The sequence below is a fragment of the Eleginops maclovinus genome, chromosome 3 (genome assembly GCF_036324505.1).
Source record: "Eleginops maclovinus isolate JMC-PN-2008 ecotype Puerto Natales chromosome 3, JC_Emac_rtc_rv5, whole genome shotgun sequence".
In the NCBI taxonomy this organism is placed as follows: domain Eukaryota; kingdom Metazoa; phylum Chordata; class Actinopteri; order Perciformes; family Eleginopidae; genus Eleginops; species Eleginops maclovinus.
In genome coordinates this window covers 9,993,407-10,011,885 of record NC_086351.1, presented here as the reverse complement: position 1 = coordinate 10,011,885, position 18,479 = coordinate 9,993,407, and the positions used below count along the sequence as shown (strand labels likewise).

Below are 18,479 nucleotides of genomic sequence, written 5' to 3'. Positions count from 1 at the left end.
GTAGGTGTGTCTCATAAATAATGAGAAAGAATTCAGAGATGTGTTAAAGCCTCGCCCCCCCCCCCCTTGGACTTGTGACGTCACGCGAACTGCCCGTGTCCGCTCCAGCTGAGAGCGCGAGGACTATCGGTGGTGGTGGACGTCGCGCGGCCCAAACAGACCGAAGCCCGTGCGAAGATCCACCGGATGCAAAAAAAAAGTGCAGACAGAGAGAGAGGAAACGTCCCCCTCCTCCCCCCGACGGACAGCAGAGCGCGACAGCCGCGAAGAGAAACACCAATACAACTTGTCATCTGACCAACGCAGTCACCGCTCTCGTCGCTGTGTGCGGTTTTTTTTTGTTGCACACTGTTTCGCCTCGGTTGTTTTGTTTTGACGGAGGTTTGCTTTATTGCAACTATTTAGGGATCTTCTTTTTGATTGTCGGACGGTTCAATTGGGATATAATTCTACAAGTTTTAATTGTAACATTTTCCCGTTTGTGCAGTGAGCGGGTTTCACAGTCATTTTGACGTCTTTGTATTTTCATTGTGGACAATATTCTTAATTAAATGGTCTGACTGCCGCTCCTACATCGCTTATCATAGAGTAACAGCTTGATCTACTGGAGAACATTTAACCGCAATGGAATATTTCGATGAAAACATTTCTGCAAGGCAATAAGGAACTCTGCACAACGTCAAGTAAAAGGTAACAAAACTTGCAAAGTATTATTAATCTGCATCATCAAGTGTATGCTCATACTGTTCCATTGCATTACAATGGTTGCTTTATCTTGCATGGACACTTCTTTAAACTCTGTCTGTCTTTCTTTCTTCCCCCCTCCACCCCACACCTCCTTCATGCAAACACACACACACACACACACACACACACACACACACACACACACACACACACACACACACACACACACACACACACACACACACACACAGAGTCATACAGCATTCCTGTCCTATTGGTAGGCTCTCTGGTCAGTTCGCCACGCCCCTTTGAGTGCCCCCAGTATCTTTCTACGACCACATCTGGCCCAGGATGTCCAGGCAGCTCTCCCAGCTTCCGAACCCCGACGTCCCAGCTGGTGCAAGTGCACAATTTGGAAGTTGTACTCAGCCTGCAGGCTCCCTCACAGGGGGGCATCTCACCTCTATGGCGGGTCTTAAATCCCTCCTGCAGCACCCCATAAAGGGAGACCAACGTTCAAAACCCCCATGTGAAGTAAAAGGTGAGAAACTCTCATTTGATGCATTAATACAATTCAAGGAATACATAAAACCTCTCTTTTCCACCCTCCGATGCTGCTATTATAAACCAAGTATATAACATTATTTTTTTTAAACAACATCTGTTTTATTTTATGCCACTAAAATCTGATGCCCCATCATACACACACATTCACTATGACTCTCCCATGACTCTGCTGGGTATTCACCTGGATATAATCCCAGCTGCGACTTCAAATTAGGAACCAGATTACCATGAGCGGAAACACGTTTCCATTTAGCTGTAATGCTGTGCCGTTTCAAAAACGTGCCTGCTTCAACTATTGTTAGATTTGTTTCGGAGCTTATGTGTACGTTATGACAACAAATTGGTCTCGGCTTTTGCTTAATGCTGCAATTCAGCTGCCATCTGGTCCATCTGTGAGTGTGTATTTGTGTGGGAGATTTTGCAAAAGTGCATCTCATGGATACACCTGCCAACACTATTTAGTTGTGCAGAATTATTTAGAGTTATTCTTCATCATCTTTATGCTGTACTCATAAAGTTTCTGCTCTGTTATCTCTATTAGACAAAGAGAGGCAGGACGATGATGAGGACTCAATGGGAGTGTGCCCCATGAGGAGTGGGAGTGGAATAGCCAACAATACTAGCAGTAATGACTGTGGAGGAGGTGGTGGAATTGGAGGAGGAAATTTTAACCAATTCTTGGGGCCCCTCTTGTGGGATCGCACCCTGTCTGCAGATGGGGGCCTCTTCCAGCTTCAGTACATGGACTTGGAGGAGTTTCTGACCGAAAATGGAATGGGAAGCATGCATAACACCAACAGCTCCAGCTCAGCCCAGATCCCCTCGCAGAGCTCCCAGTCAGCTGTGCCCAATCAGAGCTCCCAGTGCCTACCGCCCTCATCCCCACCTGGCTCTTTATCTTCATCGCCGTCTTCCTCTTCTTCCCCATCGCTTATTGGTCTGGAGGTGGTTCAGCCACAAAGCCTTGGAGGGGGAAATGACTGTTTGCATGGTGAGTTCACTTACATGGAGCCTTTTGTTACAGATAATCAAAAAAGGATCAAGGACAGTTCATTCTCCAAGGTTTGTCCGTATCAGCTCAAAACAAGCAATGTCGCAGGAGAGGGTTGTGCAGACGTTGCAGAGTTGACGAGCTGAAAGAGACAAATTGTCCTCTATAGATGATAGGAGACTAGTAGACCCTACAATTAATAATGCTTGATATGTAATCAAGGTTATATGATGTGCTTATAAAGTTCCCACAGGCTAGTGATTCTGCACTTTAGCTCTCCTTTCCATTTGTAACAAATGACATGGTGACCAAGCATTTTTCTGTCCTGTGGGGTCAAACTGAAGGCAGCAGCTACAGTCACATGGCTTAACACGCAAAGTCAACTTGAGAGGGAGAAAACAGGGCTTAAAAATGGCTGCTTAGCAATATCTGAGTGTATTGGAGCAGTGTGCAGGGTTAAAAGTTGGGCAAGGAAGCAGGGAGATGAGGCGAGAACAAATCTAAAGAAAGGTAGAAGACTTGGAAACGGAGGAAATCTTGATGAGTCAACCTCATTGCATTGACAAGTATGTTTGGTGTAGTCTGGCATGTGATCTACAACACAATCAGCATTCAGTCCCAGCCCATCATAAATGTGCAGCAGGGTCAAAACAGTTCTGGGAGAGACAGGGAGAGAAGTGTGCAGAGTGTTTGCGGTTGCGTGTCTTTAAATCTCTCCCCACTTCACACGCCAAAGCCATGTGTACGCGTCAGTACACGTGCCGAGGCTGAGGGTACTGGAGTGAGAGAACGAGAGGCAGGGCCAACAGACATGTAGGAGGAGCCCAGAGGAGGGACAAGCAGAGCAACAGGAAGAGTTTCCCTGCTGGACTTCACACAGGGACGTTTGATTCCACATGAATGACAGTTAGTGCACTGATATCCAGAGGAGGGTTTTATACTGTTGGTGCACGACATTCAAGTGACAAAGTGCAAGTTTATAGACTCTGATAATGCATTTATATTGCAGGATAATAAAGCCCCATGCAATTGGGAACCTTACGTACAATTTTACAAGTTAGAGATTCTGCAAGAATTACTCTATGGATTGCTTAGTTTTCAAGTATTAAGTTCATCACATGGTTTTAAATAATGAATTAATGGTAAACATTATGTGATTCAAGGTTAAATGTGAATATTTTCTGGTTTCTTCACTCCATTGTGGTATCAAACTGAATATATCTGAGTTTTGGACAATGGAAGACATTTGAAAACGTCATATTGGGCTTCGAGAAAGAACAATTGGCCTTTTTCACAATTTTCGGACATTTATAGACCAAATAACTAATTCACAATCAAGAAAATAATAGAGGGATTGCAGTACAATGAAACTAATCTTATTCTAATAACAGAACAGATTTTTATTGGAAAATAGCATTGTTGTTTTAATAGGAATATCTTTTTTTATCTAAAAGTAATATGTGGCTGAGATGACTTTCTCCCAAAGATGGAAATATGAGGAACTTTATTCTAATCTGCAGCATCATAAAGGTGCCCAACCAACAGCTGCTTCATAAATATTAAACAAAGCGACACCCAACAAGCTATTTTTATATTAGGTTCCTAAGGAGGAGCAGGACTACTGTTTGCTTTAACAACTTCCACAGAACTTCAGCTACAGGAATGCTGATATACAACTACTGGAAATGTGTCTAGTGATATACAGGACAATTTCTTAAAGAATAAAAGTCCTGTGCTAAGGTAACAAACGGACAAAAATGTACCTAAAACAACAAAATCATACTGTTCTCCAGAGCTTCCCACAAAGCGTAGAGGCAGCCCTGAACCAGGTGTTTGCACTAACTAGGTCCTGCTGTTTGGTTAAAACAGAAAAAATCCATAAAATCTTCTGGTTTATTCATACAAAAAAAAAAACAAGCATATTTTCTGGCCTCTGAATCACTTGGTTGCCTACCCACACTGAAAGGCTCAGTGTTTGTTTAGACCCGCTGATTATTTATTATGGGGTTTGCTTGACTTCATCTTGGTGCCTATGAGAGCACTTTTTAATCCATTTTGCTGTCATGGTGGAACATGGAGAGATCATGAGGGTAACACCTGGGGTAAAACATGCCCTCATACTACCTGGCCTTTAAACAGCCTTTTATCATGTGATAGCTGCTTGTATGTTAGGGCTCCACAGATAACATGTCTAGCAGATGGCAACACAAATCATAAATAGAGCGGATGGTTTTGTTTTTCTCCAGCCTACGGTCTGACACTAAGTGTGAAGTCGTAGACCTTAAAAGTAGATCGTAAACTATGAATATTGTCCTTTTTTACATAATTATTCTCCATTAAGGACCATGTGTATGGAACTTACGGCATACACGTTTTATTTACAGTTTTTTTGATGTAATTTTGTGGTCATTTGTAAGGCCGAAATGTTGTAAGTGTTAGGTGAATATCCTTACTCGGGTTATGTGTGTTTGATAATGTGACTGTTCCTCTTCTGGAAATGCAATAATTTATTAATTTGAACTTGTCCCATCTTCGGTAAACACGTACCCCTGTGATTTATAGTAACAGTCAATGGGAGTGTTGTGCTGTATTGGGAAGCAGAGTCAGTGTGAGTGAGGTGCATTGGGCCTTAAAGGGGGTGGGGTGAGGTATAGCCCTATACTGGCCCCACTTAAAGGAACTGGTTTTGAGGGGAGGGGTATACAGTTGCATAACATTTCCACTTTTAGATTTGTCTTTTGGTATTTAGCTGTACATTTTGGCTTTGGTCAACCAGCACTTGTGGTTTAAATGAATAGCCAATATCATCCAACAATTTAATTGATAGGATTTATGTGGTTTTCACAATGGCAGGAGGTATCATAGGATCCTCAGTAATAGTAAGTTGTAGTGCACTCAATGAGAGATAAAATACAAACTGTTCTGTACTTAGTGTTTACAAACGATTTGGCTATAACAGCTATTGCAACATTATCTGGTTTGGTTTATACATAGGAAATGTATCTGCAGGATTCTTGCCTTTGAGTTGGTATATTCATGGTTGAATTATTGTAAGTCAATTTGGATAAAAGTGTCAGCTAAATGAAATGTAGATGTAGATACCTAATGACCATTTTGATTAGGGTTTTATCATTAATAGTTTGCAGATTTGTAATAACACAAATACATTAGTATTCAGTTCTCAATAACACAGTTCAGGTAGAGATAACATGTACAACTACATCTTGTAGCTCCATTATATTTGTATGCTTCAACTGATATGTGTTATATAATGGATTTATTTGTGGTATGTCTTCTCAGAGTATCCTCTAAAGATTACATTGTCCCTGAAAACCTCACTGTCCCTGAAAGCTGTTTAAAACCTCCTCAGCTCTTTGGTTAAGGGCACAGGAATGTTGTTTGTTGTTTATAACAGGAAGAGAGAGAAGCTCTCTGCTTCCACCTGGTGGTCTTTGAGATGCACTGCATGTGTTTGTACCGCTGCCTCAGTGGTCTGCTGTCATAAACTGGTCTATTAAAGTTTGACAGTATTATGCATTTCAGGATAGGTGTCATTCACTGAACATGATTTAAATCAATATGTGTTATCCCTTTAATTACAGGGAGTCAGACGAGTATGAACGACTCCTGTGAGTCTCCCTGTTCTTCCTCCTCGTCCTCCTGTCCACCTCTACTCACTCCCACGGACAGCGGACCCGATGGGCAGGGAATGTTTGACATGGATTCTTCGGACATGGATATGTCCGGCCAGCCGAACTACGACCCCAGGAGGCACTCTTTCAGTGAAGAGGAGCTCAAGCCACAGCCCATGATCAAGAAGGCCCGCAAGATCCTGGTGCCTGATGGCATGAAGGTGAGTCTGAAGTCTGCAAACTCAGAGCAGCAGAGGTTGAAGTGCACCTCAGGAGGGAGGTCATTGTAGGCTACGATTAGTCAATTTGAAGCCACACATTATAAAAAAAATGTTTTTAAGTCATTGATTGTAATTCCAAAATAAGACGTAAAAATGTGTCTGGCACAGTGTCTAGGGACGTATTCAGGTTGCACGTTTTTGTCAAACCAGCAGCCCTAGACCATTACGTAATTACTTAACAATGATGAGAAGAGCAATGCACCAAATCCTCACACTGGAGAATCTGAGAACCAGTTTAATAGATACTATGCATGCTACCAATCATGCATACATCATAATGTCAATATGCAATTAATTGATTATATAATTGTTAATAATTTAAGAACTGAAATAACAACCTTGAGGAAGTATTGCAAAAATATGTTCTTTCTTGGTCTGGGTCCAGGCTAATATTTATCACTTTGCATAATATAAGGGTTACAAACCAAAGATGAAGAATAGTAACAAACACAAGAGCAACAACATGGTATATACAAAACAGAAATAATATTAACACAACAGAGGATGAAGCATCTGAAAGGAACATGTCCCACGCTCATTCATGGCCAAACACCCACATCACAATAGCAGAATAGACTGTACAGCATACTTCTTAAGAAACTACTCTGACCATTCATTGATTATTTTATAGAAGAACTTCTACATAATACTATCGTAGTTCTCTGATCAAGAATTTAATGGGAAACCACTGGCAGATAAATAATCAATGTGTGTTTCTTTTGTCTGTCCTCCATTAGGATGAGAAGTACTGGACCAGAAGGTATAAAAACAATGAGGCAGCAAAGCGTTCTCGAGATGCTCGTCGTCACAAGGAGAACCAAATATCCGTGCGTGCCGCCTACCTGGAGAGAGAAAACGCCGCCCTCCGACAGGAAGTGGCGGAGATCCGAAAGGAGCTTGGCCGCTGTCGCAGCATCCTTAGTAAATACGAGAACCGCCTCTCTGACCAGTGATGAAGGCGTGCAGCTAAATCAGGAAGAGGAGGAATATAACCTGGATAACATTTATGACTTTTTGGGGTGGCACAATGGACAGAAATTTGGTCAAGCAAATGATGATGAGGAAGATGATGATTATGATGATGAATGTATAAGACAAGGAGAAGGTTTGTGTATCGAAGCTCAGGTGTCTTGTTTTGTTGAGGTGTCAGCTCTTAAAAGTGAAAGGTGGAGAGAGTAATTTAACAGATGAAGAGATGTGACTTTTAAGAGTTTTGTTATTGGAGAATTGTATATTTTTATAATACATAAGAAAAATTAGAGGGAGAGCAAATTTGGAGGATAATTTTGTATATTTTCTACATAGAGACAGGGGGAAAGCTATGGTAAATATCTTTTTATTATAGGTGAGTCAGGAGATGTTTAACAAGTGGTCAGCCATCGATGGGTATTTTTCGTCTTGATTACTTTAGTCAGGATGCAGCAGCAGGGGCAAAGACTCATGTAACAATTGTAATATAGAGAGCAAAAAGTATCTTATAATCGTATAGTTCAACATTTTTGTGGATTTTATTCAAGCACTTAATTATTTTCCTGTATTATTTCTGTCACTTGGGATGGGCATGCTAGAGGGAGACAAAATAAGAGGACAAGGCGGACACCATGTATACAGTCCTGCACTATCAACACTTGTCTCGTGAGTCTTTTTATATATATCTATTTGAGTTCCCCAACAATATAAGTTCTTTGTACTTTGAGCTTCATGCAATTGGTACATTGTTCTCCAGTCCATACTCTTATCTTTGACCCCATCTCCATTTCTCTATCCCAGTCGAGTGCTTTTATAGTACTCTGGTGTCTCAGATAAACTGGTAAAAGCCTGTTGTTGTGCCCCAGGTCTCTATTCTCCCTCTTTATCCTCTCCTTTGAATCGTTGGGACATTTTTCTTCCTCTTTTCTATATCCCACTGCTCTATTTCTGCTCTCACTTATAGCCAATCCTCTCACAGTTACGTGCAAACTCTTCCCATAACAGTTTATCCCTGAGTTTCTCTTGTACTGCTGCGGTAGTAGAGCAGTTATATCTCAGTGTTGTATTGTACTCGGAAATAGTATCAATCTGCCCTGTAAAACGCACTTCGTTACTTTACTGTTCTTGATGAACACACTTTAATCAGCATTACTATAGGGGGAGAAAGGTTGTTGTATATTGGATAGGCCTATACTGTCTTGTGTATGTGATGTATTCCAGGAGATGGGCTGATAACCCCCATTGATTGGAACAGAGTTAAATTCTCAGATTTCTGGGAGAAATAAAAGCCAAAATGTCCTATCTTGATCCACAAAAGCTTGTTGCTATTTAGTGCTATTTTCAATACTGCTCCTTCCTTACTGTTTACTCCTGTTATTACTCTTTACTTTTTACTGTATCTAAAAACTTCTCTGTGCATCCACAACACCTTCACAGGGGGCATGGTACACTATGTTATGTTCCTGGGCAAGAGATGACTAATATTGGTGTGATTTTATTCCCCTCAATGACCATGATGAATAGTAACGATTACTGCTATTATTATTATTATTATTATTATTATTATTATTATTGTTATGATTATAATGATTATCCCTTTTGTTGTGGCTGTTCTATATTATTGAATGATTTTCTTTCTTTTGATGATCTGTTGCAATTTGAAACACCTTTGATCTTCAGTTTTCCTAAGAAAGACAATTCAAATGGAAAAAACCCCTCACTCTGCTATTTGCATCCTGTCTCAGACCTCCAGTCATTACTCTACAGACACTACTGCCACCTAGGTTTCTTTGACCATGGACTTCACAAGCGTGGCTCGATAACTTGAATATGACGTTCATGCTGACTTACTTTACCTTTCGACCTCTTCGGTTCCCCGGCGGTGTACGGACTATGCACACTTTCAATATGCTCCTTGTTCGTTTATTTCACCCTTTATCACCTCAGTCAGTGATTGTTTGCTCTCCCAACAGGATTTAGTCTCTAATATCCTCACAGATGTGGAATCTTTTAGTGACTCGAATTGAACTACAACTTCCCTGCTGCATCAGTGGTGTCCATGTTGGCCCACTCAGTGCTGGTTATTTGGATGTAGTTGAGATTTTTCCAAAAACACCAATAAAAGATTGTTCTCATTCATTGCTGCTGCTCTTGCCTCTGGTGTTATATCATCTTCTCAGCCTTGTTTGCTTGCATGTTGAATAAAACACCAGTTTTGACCAGGAGAATGGATAACAAAGGTCACATTTCAGGAGGACTACTACTCCTTCTATCAACTTAGGCCTGATAACCAGACTATAATATGTGATGAAATGTCCCCAGACTATACTTGTTTTGATATCCTCCCTGTTTGTTCACATTGTGTACATTCCTTCGATAGGCAAAGCAGTCTAAATATGAATTATTGCCCAACAAAGGGCAAACCCTTTGACATTTAGGAAGTATTTTACTCAATCTAAAAATCAAAAAAAGTGCACTCGATGTAGAGATTGCACATTATTCTTAGACCATTTACTTGTCCCCGGGCGCTGCACGATAGCTGCCCACTGCTCCTAGTACTAGGATGGGTTAAATGCAGAGGACCAATTTCACTGTGTGTGCTCTGCTGTGTGCATGTATGTGACTAATAAAGAGGGTTTCATCCTCCGACTCTTGTAAAGAAATGACAAAATAAAAGTGTTCATAAGGGCCTACACAACAATAAAGGAAATAAAGATCAGTCTCAACAGGCTGCATGTTTGGATGCATAGGCGAGCAAATGGTGCCTTCATGACATCAGGTGAAGTCCACCATTGTTGTTAACATTTCCTGTTTACTTACCTCTGTTTGTTGATTGTGAGGGAGGGGGGCAACAGAAGTCATTCATCTTCTATCTCAACAGAAATGGGTGAAAGGTCCTTTAGATTGGAATTTTCCTCACTTCTATCCTCCCCAACGCGAACCAGATGTGTGCTCTTGGGCTGTACCCTCTCCCCCTCCCTGGCTCTCACTCACCCCCCCTCCCTCCCACCCTTTGTTCCCCCTTCTTTAAAAATGCTGTGTCTCACGTCCCTCCCTCATATCGTCTTAGTCTTGGCTTCAAAGATGGACTGTGCACTGCTGCTGCTGTCCCTGTTGGCTCTGAGTGGAGCTGTGGCCCCGCAGGATCCAGGTAAGATCTGACTGCATCACTCACACCTGGCAAGGCACTGAGCCCTGCATGAGCAGTGGTCACAGCATGTTTTGTTATAGATTGTAGTTTCATATAAAGATGATCATGTACGCAGAGCTTGGAACTGAGCAATCAATGAGTTTTAATTGCAATGTGCAACAGGGATTTTGCAATGTACTGAATGTTTGCATTTTGGATGGTTGATGTCTCTAAAGCGCTGACTGAGATCTCAGTTAAGGTTATTGGATGAATTAAAAAAGATATACTATTTTAGATAGCTGATACCAAACAGTTAATGTAATTTAAAGTAAGTTTGCACCTCTTTTGGTTTTAATTTCTCATGGAAAGCCTGATTTGTGATGGATACTCATGAATTCTGGGACTGCAGTAACTTTTGGTTTGCTAATATGCACCATTAATAATTTACTCTAATTTAGTTTTGTGACATCATAGGTGCTGCATGCACGTACTGTACACCGTGTCTCCATGCTGCTCTGGGATGATCATGTGTGCATTAGCTCAGCACATGTGTGTTTGTGGTCACATGGTTGTAAGCGAATACAGTAGCACACATGTTTTCATTCTAAGAAATGAAATATGGGGAACCCTGTCTTACTCCCCCCCTTGCCCCTCTCTCTCCCCCCTCAAATGTTCTGAACATTGAGGGTGTGTTTTTTAGGAAATGTTGCAATGTAAAAAAGTTGTTTTTTTTATGTGTGATGGAATACATATGGAGAAGTGAAGGTAACGCTTTACAAAGTTACTCCACTGAGAAGACACAAACTTATTAATCTTTACAGAAAAATCATGATTGACCGATGAATGGCTAAGAGTTATAAACCCCTCCCATCTAAATATTAAATCAACTCGCAACTTGGGTGGCAAATGTTTGCCCGGGCCACCCACACTGACTTTAGTTTCCTTCAAAGAGAAAACAAAGCAGAATTGACAAACAAATTGTCCTTACGATCCTGGGCTTGCGCATTTTTTACGAGGGACCCCTGAGGGCAATAGAAGCAAACAAACAAAGGGGGGGAATTACTGTGATGGTGTGATAAAGTGTGTTTGGTATCCCAACAGGGTCGTGTCCGGAGAGACTTCTAGGAGAGGAGCGAAGGAGGACATGTCCTCGGCCCTGCAAGACTGACAGTGACTGTGGCAACAAGCGCCAGTGTCTGTGTGACGGCCAGTGTGGGCTCAGCTGTGTGGCTCCAGGTAACCATTTGTATGCATGTGTGCCCTTAGTTGTCAAACTGAACACTACTGTGGTTTCAGTCATAAAAAGTCTGTGTGTGTGTGTGTGTGTGTGTGTGTGTGTGTGTGTGTGTGTGTGTGTGTGTGTGTGTGTGTGTGTGTGTGTGTGTGTGTGTGTGTGTGTGTGTGTGTGTGTGTGTGTGTGTGTGTATGCGGCCAGCACACATCTGTGTTTGTGTGTTTCCTGGAAATTAAAACAACTTGGTTGTGCCCAAAATCTGCGCTCAAAAGGTACCCTGTGGCAGCTTTTTATAACGCTTGTGTGTTGTATAAGAGGGCATTGTAAAAGCATCCAGTCTAGTTATACAACCCCATTAGTGCCACTTAAAAGGGTTTCTGGCTGTTTCATTTGTCTTGACTGAGTAACATTGCATCACGTTCTGAGGTTCTCTCTGTTTCCTCCTCAGGTCGCACTTGTCCCTGGCCTCTGTCCCCCAGTGAAGACTCAGAGGCTCGCCTCCTCTCTCCCACTCACTCCTTCTCCGCCCTGCTCGAAGTGCGCTGCAAGTCCGGATTCACGTTGCCCACTGGCTTGGATGCCACTATTCGCCGTTGCCAGGGTGACCGACAGTGGAGTGGTGATGAGCCCATCTGCAGAGGTGGGTTTGAGTTCAGCAGAAAAATGTTCTTTCTTACTTCATGTCACAAATGAAAACACAGGTAATGAGCCTTTGGGAGAATGATGCTCTGCTATGTGTTACTTTCTTTAATGTAATATTGTGTGTGTTATTTGACCGAGGCAACAGGTGTATGTTTGCATTGAATGAGTTCAGGTCCATTATTTGGTCAAGCTCTGAATGAAGCTTTTATTTTGATCGTGTGTTCATGCAAGGCCATCAGATAGATAGAGATAAAAGAGAAGGAGAGGGAGAGAAAGAGAGAGAGAGATATTCCGAAATGAAACGTCTCTGGTCGTGTCGACTGAGACATTGCACAACTGGGACCTATTCTCCTCATCACCATAGCAACCACAGCCATAGTGGTTCGTATTGGCTGACGGAAGATTATTGAACTGTTAATAAGTTTGAGGAGTGTGTGTGTGTGTGTGTGTGTGTGTGTGTGTGTGTGTGTGTGTGTGTGTGTGTGTGTGTGTGTGTGTGTTTGTGAATGTGTGTTCGCTTGGATGCACATTATTTACAGTGTGTTGTTCAGCACAGAAGAGAAACCTACAACACACTACAGAAAATGCAAAACCCCACCAAGCATAATAGGGCCTCTTTAAATGATATTCACACAGTTTGCAGTGTTATATTATACATCATGGACAACATTTTGCAGTAAGGTATGTTGTTATTCAACAATATAGGTACAGTATGTCCCACTTGTGTGTACTAGAGACCTTTCGTACTAAACTGAAACATTACTGGGTTTGCTTTTTAGTCGCACCTGCTGTAAGTAAGGCACAGGGGCCAAAACAAAGCTGTTAGCACATTTGAACAAAAGCAAGGGAAGCTGACCAAGAACACAAAAGACTCTCCAGTGTTTACAGGTTAATCTACAACCACAGTACCGCCGAGCCCCGAGATAATCATGTTTAACTTTCTGTCTAAATATAGAATCAAAAAATGAAAAAGTGGCTCACAAAAGACAGAGATTGTCTTACTGCTGTGCATCCTTATTACTTCTACCGCTGCGCTGTAGGGCTGCAGAGCAGTACATGATGTAGAGCCATCAATACTTCTCAGTATCTCAACACTTCTCATCAACACCCAGCACCTGGAAATATGCTTTTTGCTTAGTGCTTGTGTCGACTTGACTGCAAATTCATCTTTAAAACTCTGAGTCCTGCATTAATCACACACCATAGAGCTACAGTAAACACGCTTTCTCAGGAATCCTAGACCCAGCTGGGCTCAGTCTCACCCTCAAGAATTTCTATATTTTCAAAGATGTGAAATAAGGATACGATTCTCAGCTCCCTCTCTCTCGTAGAGTATCGTACTGCCGAGAGACAGGCAGAAGGTAGGTGGGTTTTGAACGTGTGAGAGCGTTTGTATTGTGTGTGTCCTTTGCATGTGTGTTAGAGTGTGAGTCGAGCTCCTTCATGCCTGTGAGAGGCAGTGGGCGGCAGATCACTGTCAAAGTGGCACAGAGCTGCGTGCACACAGTGTGAGTGTGTGCGGGTGTGAATGTGCATCTACAGAGTGTGTGTGTGTGTGTGTGTGTGTGTGTGTGTGTGTGTGTGTGAGAGTGTGTGTGTGTGTGTGTGTGTGTGTGTGTGTGTGTGTGTGTATGTGTATGTGTGTGTGTCTATGGGAGAAAGATAGAGAGGTAGCTTTTTTCTGTATACATTAGATGTGTACGTGTAGGGGGGCGGACTGCACATGTGTTTGAGAGTTTCTATGTGTGTGTGTGTGGGCGACAGATCACAGTCAGGAGAGTCAGAGAGCTCTCTTGCTCATGCTGCTCCAGGCCTTTCTGTTCCCTGCTCTCCTCTCCTCTGCTCTTTTCTCTCATCCTCTTTTCCTCTCATCTCTTTCTCCTCTCATCCTCTTCCATCTGAGGCCTATGATAAGGTCTCTCTCTACACTGGGAGCCAAGGACATGCGTGCAGCTCTAGGCTATTTAGTTAGTGGTTCGTGCATGCATCTGTTTGTGTTTGTTTGTGAGAGAAAAACAAAACCCTTTTTACATCTTTGGTCTCAATCAGATTCTTGTGTATGTTCAAAATCACTGTTTTGTAATTTGAGAAAAAGATTAATTTGATATACCTGATTCATAGCCATTTGGTGCAGCAGCCTGTGTGGGTGGCAGCAGTAGAGAGGCAGGAGAAGGGCGATATGTGAAAACAGAATTCAGCTTCGGGCTCTCATCCGCAGCCAAACAGACTCATAACTCTCCCTCTCCCATAGGTACCTTTACATTCTTATATCAACGTCTCTCGGTTTCAGATACCTAAGACATCCCTCAGGCAAGTCTCTGCCTTTCAAAGCTGTGTTCAGCTCCAAAAACCCTGTGCTTGATGGAGCTCGGGTCGCTCCAGCCTCTCTCTAAGCACCACTCTTGATATTTATATTTTCACGAGCGTGAGCACTCAAACTTCCAGGAATGAGCAGTGCCAGGTGTTATACAATCACAGAGATATAGCTGTGAGCTCCGAGAGGTGTGAGGCTGCGTTTTACCTGCTTCAACTTTGATTTATTACATAAGAAGGTTTATCACAACTTAAATAGAACAAGACATTGAGTGAAACGCCTCTGTGGGTCACACACTATATAGAAACCTTGTTTAGTATGAGTCAAATGAGGTATCTGGATTCCTTCCTCTGGCCATCTGTTTCGTTCCTTTAATACAACTAATGCTTGTAACCTGCAAAACCACATCATTTCCATGCTGATTGGAATATGTATGTGTTGGTAGAGTTGACATGCACACTGAGTGTTGCTGCATCTCTCGCTGATGAGGTTGACACAAAACATTGTCCCTATAGGACAATTTTTGAAGCATTTACATTCTTTACTTTGTTAAAGTGAAAATGTAAAAGTATTCCTTTATGACTAACATATAAGTGTCAACAGCTAAAACTCTCATCTTCACCAATTAGTTGATGCCTAACTGAAAAATAATTATAACATAAACCGTATATGTCCCCTATATCTGCCTATAATTACTTGAATGTATGATAAATTAAATTGTTACCTATATTATGTTATTGCAATACTTATTTCTTCAGAGACTACATCGCCTGAACAATCCGCCGCGGCTCAAACCTGCCCTCTACCTGAAGAGGTCGTGAACACCTTCAACATCCAGGGCGACGCTACAGCAGGAACCTCCATCCGCTACAGCTGCCTGTCTGGGTGAGAGAAGGGGGATGATGGGAGGTTAAGGTTGTGAGTGTGTAGGCAGAAGCTATGAAAACCTGAAAGGACACTAAGGTAGAAATGGAGGAAGTGAGAAGACAGGGATGGAGTGTGAAGAAGAGGGAGGAAAGACTTAATCACAGGAGAGCTGTGATAAAAAAAACTCTTCAGATCCTTTTACCCAAGTAAAGTATTATGGGCTGAGTAGTCTTTCTGCAGTAAATTAATGAATCTATTTTTATAGATGACAATGTTAAATTGTTAGCACTTATGCATCGATGTGTAAGCATAATCTTTCTGCGTTTTATCTGGTTAAGTTCAAGTTACTTTTAAATATTATAGATACAGTATAGCTCAAATGGATATAATGGTCACAAGATAAATGTGAGGAGTTATGTGATTATTGATGGTGCAGAATAGAAGCTGCATAAATCTGGACTTATTTTAAGTATTTACGTCTTTGGGGCTAATTAAAACTAAATTATGTACGGTTTTTTTCAAGCCAAAAATCAGTCCCTGTGTGACTACAATAGTATATTACTTTTTACATTTTATATGTGAATTATATGTATTTTAATGTAAAATTGTAAATATAACTTATAACTTTAGTGGTCAGATAAATGTAGTGAAGCATGCAGTGCAATATTTGCCTCTATATCTGAATTAAAGTGGAGTTGAAGGATGAAGTAGCTTAAAATGGAAGTGTACTGAGTAAATGTACTTAGTTATTTTCCTTCACTGTGGGAGAGGTGTTAGGGAACGACGGGTGATGAGTGATGAATGGCAGGGAATTCATCTTGATCTGCCAGCTGACGCTTTCTCCATTGAACTAACTAGGTCATTACAGTCTAATCTTGTATTGACTTCCCTTTACACACTGACTCATCCGCAGGATAAGACGAGCCCAAGTGTCAGCCAGAACTGTGCACACAAAATTCAGACACTCTGAAAGAGAGAGACAGAGTGTAAAAAGGAAATCATTTACACCTTCTTTTAACACTTTTATTCAGACGAAGCTCTTTAGCTGTCAATACTGTACATGTCACACTGCCATCTGTCTCCATCACTCCCCCCTTTCTCTCCTCCAGGGCGGATATTGTGGGGAGCAGTGAGAATTTCTGCCAGGATAATCAGACTTGGCAATACCCTCACCCCATCTGTAAAAGTAAGTGCATTGTACCACGGCATGTGTGTGACTTTACAGTCAATGTGTTCTCATGCATCTTTCATCGTTAGCAGGAGAATGAATGGTGGTTAATGTGTAGGTGAATGGACTATTTTGTACAGATGGATATTTATTTGTTGAGTCAATGTGTGTGTGTGTGTGTGTGTGTGTGTGTGTGTGTGTGTGTGTGTGTGTGTGTGTGTGTGTGTGTGTGTGTGTGTGTGTGTGTGTGTGTGTGTGTGTGTGTGTGTGTGTGTGTGCATATGTAGAAAACGAGTGAATTAAAGAACACAGAAAAAAACAGACGAACGTCTTCAAGTATTCATCATTCAATTGCTACGTTTCGCAGTGCTTTTCTGCCATCTTGTGACCAAGCCTGGTGTTGCATGGCCTGGTGTTGAAAGAAAAGACAAAGACATGCACTGTTTCAGTTTCAGGCCTTCAGTTTAACTTTAAAACCATCAACAGGAGCTCTTTACTATCTGTTTAAAAGATTAGTGATTACATTTACTTCATTTTATGATTTCTTCCCTGTTGCTTTTTCTCGATATCACCTTCTGGCAATATTTCTTGTAAATGTCCAGTACACTGACAGTCTGCTTCTCTCTTACTCGCAGAAGTGTACTGCCAGCCTCCTCCAGAGGTGGAGCAGGGCTACGTGGTGGCTGTCCAGAAGACTGAATATGAAGTTGGCTTTGACATCCACTACCTGTGTAAAAAGAACTTCCAGCTGGATGGACCACAGAAAGTCACCTGCCTGTTGAATGGCAGCTGGAGTGCATCGCCCCCATTCTGCAGAGGTGAGGGATGTTTAAATGGTTTGAAGATCAGGTGAAATAATAATGTATTTATGAGAAAAAAAGCTGGAATTGGAACACTAAACACATTCAAGGGTGTCAATAATATGTTATCCTCGATACCTACACACACATTTTGTATTTGATATTTTTATCATACTATCAGAACTTGTTGATGTTTTTCCCAGCTCGCTGTCTCATCCCTGCTGAGCGGAGCCGCGTGACGATTGGTGGAGTGAAGCGCTGGCCGTTTGACGTGACAGACGCCGTGGTTCCTCACAGGGAAAATGTGACGTTCTTTTGCAAACACCCTCGTAAGCAGTGCAGCTTGTCTGCAACCCAGACCTGCTTTGATGGAAAGCTGCAGCCACCAGCCTGCTACATTGGTAAACCTCGGACTGTCCATACAGGCCGTCCTTTTTCTCATCTGTATCTGTCAGTCACAAGAACCCGAGAGGGATTGATGCACATTGTTGACAGGTTTAAATATTCGTTCCCCTTCTGTTTGTTTTTCAGAACCCACCTGGTTGCAGTTTAAACTCTTCCCTCACCGGCTGGTCTCAGAGATTGAAGCTTGTGAAACTGATGATGTGGAGTGATGACCTCGAGCAACCCATCACTCATGACCCAGTGTCACAATATGAACACCTGACACAAACCTCAACCCACAGCAGCCCCTCTTCACTCTGCAGCTTTGCATTACCATCTGTGCTAACATTGTCATCTGTTTTACATTCTAAAATATTTCCCACAGTTGTTGTGGATGTTGTGCTGCCTCTTTCCTAAATACTATCAAACTGCTGGCGTAATTATAATCTGCTAACCCCTCAAGTGTTACTTTGATGTTCCTCCCCCAGCTTGAGTAGATACATACTGTAGATGCAGACCATAGGAGGCTGTGTATAAAATGCAGTAATGTCAGTTAAGCATGTGATGATACCTTCATGTAGCCAAACTCACAATGTGACTCTGTGATATCTCACTGTGTGATCCTTATTCTCTCTTGAACCTGACGCATCAAGTCTTAAGGCTTGTAAGTTTTTGATGATGTGAAATAAAGTAATGTCAAACTAGTTTGCTCTCTGTCTTCCTTTACATGACACATAAAGTCCTACAGTGTGAGTTCAACTCCATGTTTCTCCATTCTCCTCGTGTGTCTCTTGCTTTGCATCCCGTGTCTGT

General features: G+C 41.9%; 3 protein-coding genes across 4 annotated transcripts in view; 2 read left to right on the top strand and 1 right to left on the bottom strand.

Annotated features, from left to right (window-relative positions):
- The window catches only part of rps9 (ribosomal protein S9), a 145,282-nt gene that overhangs the window by 117,012 nt on the left and 9,791 nt on the right, over nucleotides 1-18,479 (bottom strand). The window lies entirely within an intron of this gene.
- Nucleotides 89-9,266, top strand: dbpb (D site albumin promoter binding protein b). 2 transcript variants are annotated; one of them, XM_063879481.1, is made up of 5 exons: nucleotides 89-690; nucleotides 941-1,228; nucleotides 1,796-2,245; nucleotides 5,848-6,098; nucleotides 6,896-9,266. In XM_063879481.1, exons 2-5 carry the CDS (start codon nucleotides 1,039-1,041, stop codon nucleotides 7,109-7,111), a joined length of 1,107 nt encoding a protein of 368 aa, XP_063735551.1. In that variant the 5' UTR covers nucleotides 89-690; nucleotides 941-1,038; the 3' UTR covers nucleotides 7,112-9,266. The 2 variants fall into 2 exon arrangements, with proteins under 2 accessions (XP_063735551.1, XP_063735552.1); XM_063879482.1 differs by having other exon boundaries at nucleotides 95-690; nucleotides 939-1,228; nucleotides 1,970-2,245.
- ntd5 (ntl-dependent gene 5) lies at nucleotides 10,205-18,370 on the top strand. Its single transcript, XM_063879631.1, has 8 exons — nucleotides 10,205-10,278; nucleotides 11,359-11,493; nucleotides 11,940-12,131; nucleotides 15,206-15,332; nucleotides 16,424-16,500; nucleotides 17,118-17,300; nucleotides 17,486-17,683; nucleotides 17,814-18,370. The coding sequence occupies exons 1-8, from the start codon at nucleotides 10,212-10,214 to the stop codon at nucleotides 17,894-17,896; spliced, it is 1,062 nt and encodes a 353-aa protein (XP_063735701.1). The 5' UTR covers nucleotides 10,205-10,211; the 3' UTR covers nucleotides 17,897-18,370.